This window comes from Lemur catta, chromosome 1 (assembly GCF_020740605.2).
Source record: "Lemur catta isolate mLemCat1 chromosome 1, mLemCat1.pri, whole genome shotgun sequence".
Classification (NCBI taxonomy): domain Eukaryota; kingdom Metazoa; phylum Chordata; class Mammalia; order Primates; family Lemuridae; genus Lemur; species Lemur catta.
This window is the reverse complement of record NC_059128.1, coordinates 14,621,146-14,629,146: the sequence shown is the minus strand read 5'-3', so window position 1 is coordinate 14,629,146 and position 8,001 is coordinate 14,621,146. Positions and strand designations below refer to the sequence as shown.

General features: G+C 35.9%; 1 protein-coding gene across 2 annotated transcripts; it reads left to right on the top strand.

Moving 5' to 3' along the window:
• The first annotated feature begins 383 nt into the window (after window positions 1-383).
• GPR65 (G protein-coupled receptor 65) lies at window positions 384-7,777 on the top strand. 2 transcript variants are annotated; one of them, XM_045562364.1, is made up of 2 exons: window positions 384-454; window positions 5,699-7,777. In XM_045562364.1, the coding sequence occupies exon 2, from the start codon at window positions 6,160-6,162 to the stop codon at window positions 7,171-7,173; it is 1,014 nt and encodes a 337-aa protein (XP_045418320.1). In that variant the 5' UTR covers window positions 384-454; window positions 5,699-6,159; the 3' UTR covers window positions 7,174-7,777. The 2 variants fall into 2 exon arrangements, with proteins under 2 accessions (XP_045418320.1, XP_045418331.1); XM_045562375.1 differs by having other exon boundaries at window positions 390-454; window positions 5,682-7,777.
• Window positions 7,778-8,001: the final 224 nt, after the last annotated feature.

Here is an 8,001-nt window from a genome sequence, read left to right as displayed (position 1 = left end):
TACCTATCCGTTTTGCCATTGCATTATGGCTATTATTGAATATGCCTTTCTCCTCTGCTTATGCTCCTTTGGAGTTACAGTCAGTTCCTATACACCTCCATGCACAGTGCCCTAAAAATATAATGAATGATGGATGAATAAATAAATAAATGAAATATCTAATACACATCCTATTAAGTCAAGCACTTAATTAAGATGCAATGAGACAACTGAGTTACAAAAAGTACACTACAGTAAACAATAAATAAAAATATCTTTTAAAGTATTTAAGAGACTTCTTTTTTTCAAACTTGGATAAAGCATGTCCTTCTCATTAAGATGCTGCTTCCTCATTGGTTTGTGATGAAATACAAGTGCAATTTCCTGTCCCCTCAACAGTCTCGGTTTCTCTTCTTGATGAATGCAGATTTTTCAGGCTCCTCAGCGGACAAAAACATCACCTCAAGAAACATGAGTAAGTATAAGATTAGAAAATAAAATAAGATTTTTAAGTAGATAATGTACTTAAATGTTCGATTGTCAGGAACATTTGCAACATTTTGTCTGGTTTAAGCTGAATAAATATGGTAATGCAAAGCAATATAAGAGAGAGAAATGAGGACACATGGTTTCCTATACTTTCAGCAATGGTAAAGGGTCAAAATTTAAATTTAGGACTAGTTAGGTAAAACTGTAGATATACAAAAGGGGATGGTTGTACTTCCTTTTCAGGAAATAGTATATTGGCAAACTGCTTTAAGTATTTAAAAGAAACCTACCAGCTCTTAGCTGTACAACTGTCTGGCACCATTTCCTCAACAGTACAATGGTCTAGCAATTCTTTTTATGCCCATCAGAAATAATGTGAAGTTAGGAAATAATATTTCCAGTATTCAAAACTATTAATTAGTAATTATTAGTCAATAAGTGACTATCACAGTGCCTGAAATATAGCAGAGTCTTAATAAGTAACTATTAAACTGATAAATGAAAGCAAGCATTTCCTATGACACTATAAGAAAACATTTTACTTTTGGTCACTGTCGTCAATGACTTGTACTATTTTTAGAGCTAGATATAACTCAATATACAGTGGATATAATTTAATATACAGTATATAATTTAGATATAATTTAATATATAGTAAATCATCTTTTTTGGCACTTGGTAAAAACTAAATAAAAATTAAATACTCATCCAAATTTCTCAGCACTGTTTCCATAAATAATTTTCTCAAAATTTGGTTATGATTTGATATGATTTCCCAAAATAATATCTGAAAAGATGTATAAATACTATAATAAGAATTCTATAGAGTATTGTATTAAAATCTCAGCTCCACACAAATTAAATTAATGACTATGAATTTTACTGTGTTACTGTACAAATTACACTCCGAGTGCCTCTGGCTTCTCTGGTATACTCCAGCTAGATGGCCAAAGATGATCTTCTTTCAGGAAATGTAGGGGACAGCACAAAGGATGGCAGCAGGTTACCGATGTTGTCATTAAAACAATGTTATCAGTTAACGCACAAGGAATGCTTACCATGTGCTGGGTACTCTGCGTCATGCGTCATCTCATTTAACCCTCACGACAACCCTTTGAAGTGGGTACTAACTTACGTGCGTGAAAACTGGAACGAAGAGAGGTGAGGAAACACAGATGGCCCCAGATCCCCCAGCACCGTTGAGAGGCTTTTGATCTGTGTCCAGCGCCCACGCCCATGACCACAAGCCTCTGCTGCCTCTGCTGAACTGCGGACCAGTATCTGCTTCATTAAACCATTCTGCCTCGCGGTGGTTTAAGTCAGGGCAGGAAACGCTTTGTAAAATTTCTGTAAACTGGAGGAATTCATTCTATTGAGAACTTTATAAACCTTTCTAGAATCATTTTTTCCATTTTATCTATCTCATCATTTTTTTTAGAGAAAAGATGTGTATTCATTGAGCCACAAGGACAGAGGAGGAAGAGGTCCCCACTGCCCACTACCCCATCTTCTCCTTCCTAGTCCCAAAGGAGGGTATTTCCAGGGTTCAAGTCTTCTGCCCCAGACGCACGAGCCTAGCGGCAGGCGTCCTATTGTGCGTGCATGGGAGCCCCATCCTCCGGAGTTTATTTAATCCTTCGTGTAGCTCAGACTTTATTCTAGTGTCGTTTTCTTTCTTCACTTATATCCTTTAGAAGTTTCTTTAGTGAGGATTTGGGGTGTAAATATTCTCAGTGGTAGTTTATCTGAAAATGCCCTCATTTTTGCTCTGGTCCTTGAAATTTAGTTCTGGTAGATATACAGTTATAGGATGACGTATGTTTTCTTAGCATTTTGGAAATATTAATCCCCTATTAGTCCTTTGTCAGTCTAAATTCCATTCTTTGTAGATAGTCCAACTCTTCTGTCTGCCTCTTTTTTTCTTAAGTTTTTGGTGTTCTGGAGTTTCATTGCATTGCATCTAAGGATAGATTTCCTTTTTTTTTGTTTGTAATCCTGTTTGGGATTTTCTGGGCTTCATGAATCTAAAGATTCCATGTTCTTCATCAGCTCCAGAAAGCTCTCAGCCATTATCGTTGAATATTGCCTCTTCCATATTCTCTTTTTTCTATCCTTATGGAATGCCAATTATATATATGCTGACCTTTTCGCTTTATCCTCCATGTCTTTTTGGTATTCTTTCCATCTCTTTAACACTCTAATAATTTTGTGCTATTTCTTTATCTCTACCTTGCAACATACTATTAATAATTCTCTCTTCAGGTGGATCAAATCAGTTGGTTAGTCCCTGTGTTGATTTTTTAATTTAAATTATATTTTTAATTTCTAGAAAGTCTATTTCAAGCTGTTAAAAAAATGCTTGATCATTTTTATAGCCTCCTGCTCCTTACTTATGTGTTTAAATTCCTTTTTATTTCTTTAAACATACTAAATGCATTTGTTTTATTTCTATATCTATTAATTTTATCTCTAAAGCTTTTGCAGATCTAGTTCTCTTCTTTCTTATTTCTGCTCAATCTCACACACAGTGGCTTATTTCTGTGTGTGCGTGTGTGCGTGCGCGTGTGTGTGTGTGTGTGCGTGCGCGCGTGTGTGTGTGTGTGTGTGTTAATCAGGTCATATTTGTTAGAATTTATCTGTGGGATACTTTGAGGCCTGGGTTGAGGGAACCTTTCTCAAGGGAAGATTTGTGTTTACCTCTTCCAGATGCCTAGAACTTATTTATTTTTTTTTAGCATAGTAAACCTTTACTTTTGGCCAATTTATTTCCATAACTATTTAAATCATTTATTTATTATTTTGTTTGTCTAAATTACTTTTCATATATGAGGAGAGAAGTCAAATCCTATTGTTTCTTAGGAAGGCATATATGCTGCATCTTCAGGGAAGACAAATGTTTGTTTGTCAAGACGCTTTACATCCCGTCTCACACAGCCTTTTGATTCCACTTTTTCACTTTTTAATTATAATATGATACATATGCAGAAAAATGCACATATCCCCAGCGTACAGCTGGATAAATTTTTACAAACCGACCGTGCTCATGGAACCAGCACCCGTATCAAGAAACAGAAAACATTACCAAAACCTCACAAGTTCCCCTCATGCCCTTTTCCAGCATTGCTTGGCCCTCCCCAGAGTAAACGCTTCCCTGACTCCTAACAGCACAGATTAACTTCACCTGGTTTTTATCGGCTAGCATACACTCTTTTGTGCCTGTCTTTTTCTATCATTCAGTACTATATTTCTGAACTTCAGCCATGTGGTTGCATGTAGCAATAATTTGTTCACTTTCACTGATGTATAGATTTTAATGGTGTTACTATATCACAATTTACTTATCTATTTTACCAATGATGGGCATTCTAGTGGGGAATATTACAAATGGGTGCTACTATGAACATTCTAATTCTGGTATATGCCTTTTTGTTCACATATGCATGTATCTATGTTGAGCATATAGCTAGAAGTGGAATTTCTGAATTACAAGGAATTTCTGAATTACATAAGTGCCAGTTTTCCAGCCAACAGTATGTAAAAGTCCAAGTGTTCTACATCCCCACCAACACTTGATAGTTTGTCTTTTTGTTTTCATTATTAATATTTATTCTGATGATTGTGTAATGGTATCTCATTGTAACTTTAGTTTGAATTTCCCTGATAACTAATGAAGTTGAGCACGTAAGTTGGCCTGAAGTTTGTGGGATCAAACTAATAATGATAGAGTCAGGCTTGACTTCCAAGTGAAGACCTGGCAGAGGCCATGAATACGTATGGAAAGATTTTTTTTATTATAGCTCCTCACAGAAACCAAGCTGGGGCGTAGAACTTGTCATCTTTTCTCTGCTATCTACAAATGCCTATGGAGTTTGTTATTTTATTTTGATTTTTTTTTTTTTCTATTCACCCTTTATATGGGGGCAGAGGTTCCTGGATCCCAGCATCTTTGGGATGGTCAAGGATCCCTTCCTGCCTGCCTGGACCCAAGCTTGGCCCCTAATTTCTCTGATCCAGAGACTCTAGTTGGTCCCTCCACAACTACCTGTCCCTCCAGAACACCCAGAGCATTAGTGCCCACGCGCCACTCGCCTCCCTGAGATCAGCTCCCACCTCCTTCTCCCCATTACACATTTTGTCCTCTCGGGAAGCTTCCCTATTTATTTAAAAAGCTGTTTTTCACATTTTATTCATAATTTAAGGTGTGGTAAAAGTAGATTTCAGGAGTTTTAGTTCTTCATTTTGTTTTGTGTTGGAGAAACAACATACAGTCTGGATATGGCTTACACTGCTAGCAGAATCCTCATGCTTTGTGACGCAGGTCTCTTTGTGCCCCGCACTTGCCAGCAGTTGGAAGGAAGTGGGTCTGATGCCCTGCATAGTGTTCCCACAAAGCCCTCTGTGAACGTCCCCATCGGGTAAATCATCCGAACCACCAACAGACCTCACTAGCAAAGGAATACAGACGGAAGTCTTTCTCTACTCCAGGGTAGAGACAAGGATGGATCCTCTACTCTATGTGAATCTATGATATTGAAGCTTTAAAAAGAAGCTAACCTAGTAAACAATCAGGCATAAAGGTGGAAATGGATGATCACAAAATTTTGCCCAGAATAGTGAACACTGTGTCCTCTCATTTATAAAACCGTAAGAAAAATAAAATGAGTTAGCCCACAAAGGAAGCAAAAGGGTTAACAAGACTAGGTAGGGTTGTCTAATTATGTATTAAGGTTCGATAAGCTAGAGTTTAAAATTCTACAACTTTATTATACTTCTTATGATATTTCCTTAAATAATAAGGTTAGTTTGAAGGTGCTCCTTATGCCTAGAGTGTATATGAAATTAAAACTTTGAAATCATATAACCGTATAGTTCATCATGCACTCAAATGCATTTACTGATCCCAAACAAATAATTGAATTTCCTATCTTAGCCACTAAAATGGCTTTTTAACTTTAGTTTTGTGTTCTTAGGTCATGTCCAGTGAGAAATATAATTCCCTCTAGCATCCCTTGGGTAATTCTTATTTGAAATAGGTAAAATATCTCAGCATGATTTTATTTACTGAAGTCAGTTAGATAATTTTTCTGTTTTAAACACTTTCATTGTCATTTAATGCATTTGCAATATCTTCAGTAAATGAAATAAAAAGAGATTGTTTCAAAATCATGATTGTAATGAGGTTATATATCTTTTAAACATCTAAACTATTCTAGTTTGTCTTTTGTTACAGAAACAAAGGCATTCTAAAAACAGATTTCAATCTCTGTGAAAACAAAGCCTTATATATTCATGTTTATATCAATCTCCTGTGAGACTCAGGAGGAAAAACAAATTGCAGACAACATTCCACAGAAGCTGGCAGATAAAGCAGTTGATACTTGAGGACTCTTGGTCAGCGTCCTGTGGTAATGAGCATGTGGACTTCTGTTCTTCGAATTCCGCCGACCACTTTAGCTAACTGCCAGGAGCCTGGATCTGACGTACAATCATTGATATCTGTATGAAACTGACCTACAGCCACCCTTTAAAAGCATTGATGAATGAATTAGAACTTTAGAAGACAAAGAAAAATTGAAAAAAAAATTCTTGTGAAAAGAGAATTTGATGTTGAAACAAACCACAATGAGTCAAGACTGACTTTTCTATTTACCTTCTAAGAACTAATATAATTGCCACCTTAAAAAAGAAAAAATGAACAGCACATGTATTGAGGAACAGCATGACCTCGATCACTACTTATTTCCAATTATTTACATCTTTGTGATTATAGTCAGCGTTCCAGCCAACATTGGATCTCTATGTGTGTCTTTTCTGCAAGCAAAGAAAGAAAGTGAGCTAGGGATTTACCTCTTCAGTTTATCACTATCAGATTTGCTATATGTATTAACACTCCCTCTATGGGTCAATTATACATGGAATAAAGACAACTGGACTTTCTCTCCCGCCTTGTGCAAAGGGAGTACTTTCGTCATGTACATAAACTTTTACAGTAGCACAGCATTCCTCGCCTGCATTGCTGTTGACCGGTATTTAGCAGTTGTCTACCCTTTGAAGTTTTTTTTCCTAAGGACAAGAAAATTTGCATTCATGGTGAGCCTATCCATCTGGGTATTAGAAACCATCTTCAATGCTGTCCTTTTGTGGGAAGAAGAAACAGTTATTGAATATTGTGATGCCAAAAAGTCTAATTTTACTTTGTGCTATGACAAATACCCTTTGGAGAAATGGCAAATCAATCTCAACTTGTTTAGGACGTGTACAGGCTATGCAATACCTTTGGTCACCATAATGATTTGCAACCAGAAAGTCTACCAAGCTGTGCAGCATAATAAAGCCACGGAAAACAGTGAAAAAAAGAGAATTATAAAACTACTTGTTAGCATCACATTGACTTTTATCTTATGCTTTACTCCCTTTCATGTGATGTTGCTGATTCGCTGCATATTAGAGGGTGACATGAACTTTGATAACCACAACAAATCCGGGAAGCAGACTTACACAATATATAGAATCACAGTCGCATTAACAAGTTTAAATTGTGTTGCTGATCCAATTCTATACTGTTTTGTAACTGAAACAGGAAGATATGATATGTGGAATATATTAAAATTCTGCACTGGGAAGCATAATACATCACAAAGACAAAGAAAACACCTATTTTCTACATCTACAAAAGATACTGTGGAATTAGAGGTCCTAGAATAGAATCAAGGATATTTTGGGGGGAGAGGGATATGTTTTGGGAGAAGGGGGCAGTTAAAGTACACAGCATTATATCATCTTGATGATATAATTATATTTTGAAAAAAATATCTAGAGCTAAAGGCTCACAGAGAGATATTTTTATCCTATCCAATAGAAATATTTTTTAAAGTGCATTGTACAGCACTCTCCCTGAGTTTTATTAAATGAGATATATTAAACAAAATTAAATATTTTCCTCATGACTCAGGGTCATCATTGTTAATGGCAATTTTTTTTGTATCTGTGCTATAAGCCCTCAGAGGTCAGTAAGATATACTGGACTGTGTATCTTTAAATAAGCAGCCTTTGTGTCTGAGTTTTACAATTTCTCTCATTCCTTTCAATTTCAGGCTGTCAGCCATTAGTTCTCCCAACTCTATGTAGCTATTTCCAACAACCCCAACTACTAAATACTGTTCTAATGTTTTCATTCATTAACAAATATTTATTGAACCCACTTCATACACTCAGTTTGTGTTTACTGGGGCTACAAAAAGTCTCATGAAGCCTCGCGGAGTTTCCAACAGTTCAGAAACCTACTCACTGAGCTTAAAATATTTCTATAAAAAGTAAAAGTAAATAGGCTCTGAGTTTTGTTTTGACATTTAAAAATTTAAAATGACTGAGTACAGCACAGTTGAAATTATCATAAGTTTAATGGCTAGACAAATTGATAATTCTATTAAATCTTACATTCAGAGGCTTCTTTTTGGACTTAGAATATTTAGAGAGTCTTGCATATCAGGATTAGATATCTCTCTCTGTTCTTTTGAATCCTCATTGTGGAAA

Bases quoted from the DNA above. Each gene is read 5' to 3' on its own strand.
- GPR65 (XM_045562364.1), top strand. From the start codon at position 6,160: ATGAACAGCACATGTATTGAGGAACAGCATGACCTCGATCACTACTTA.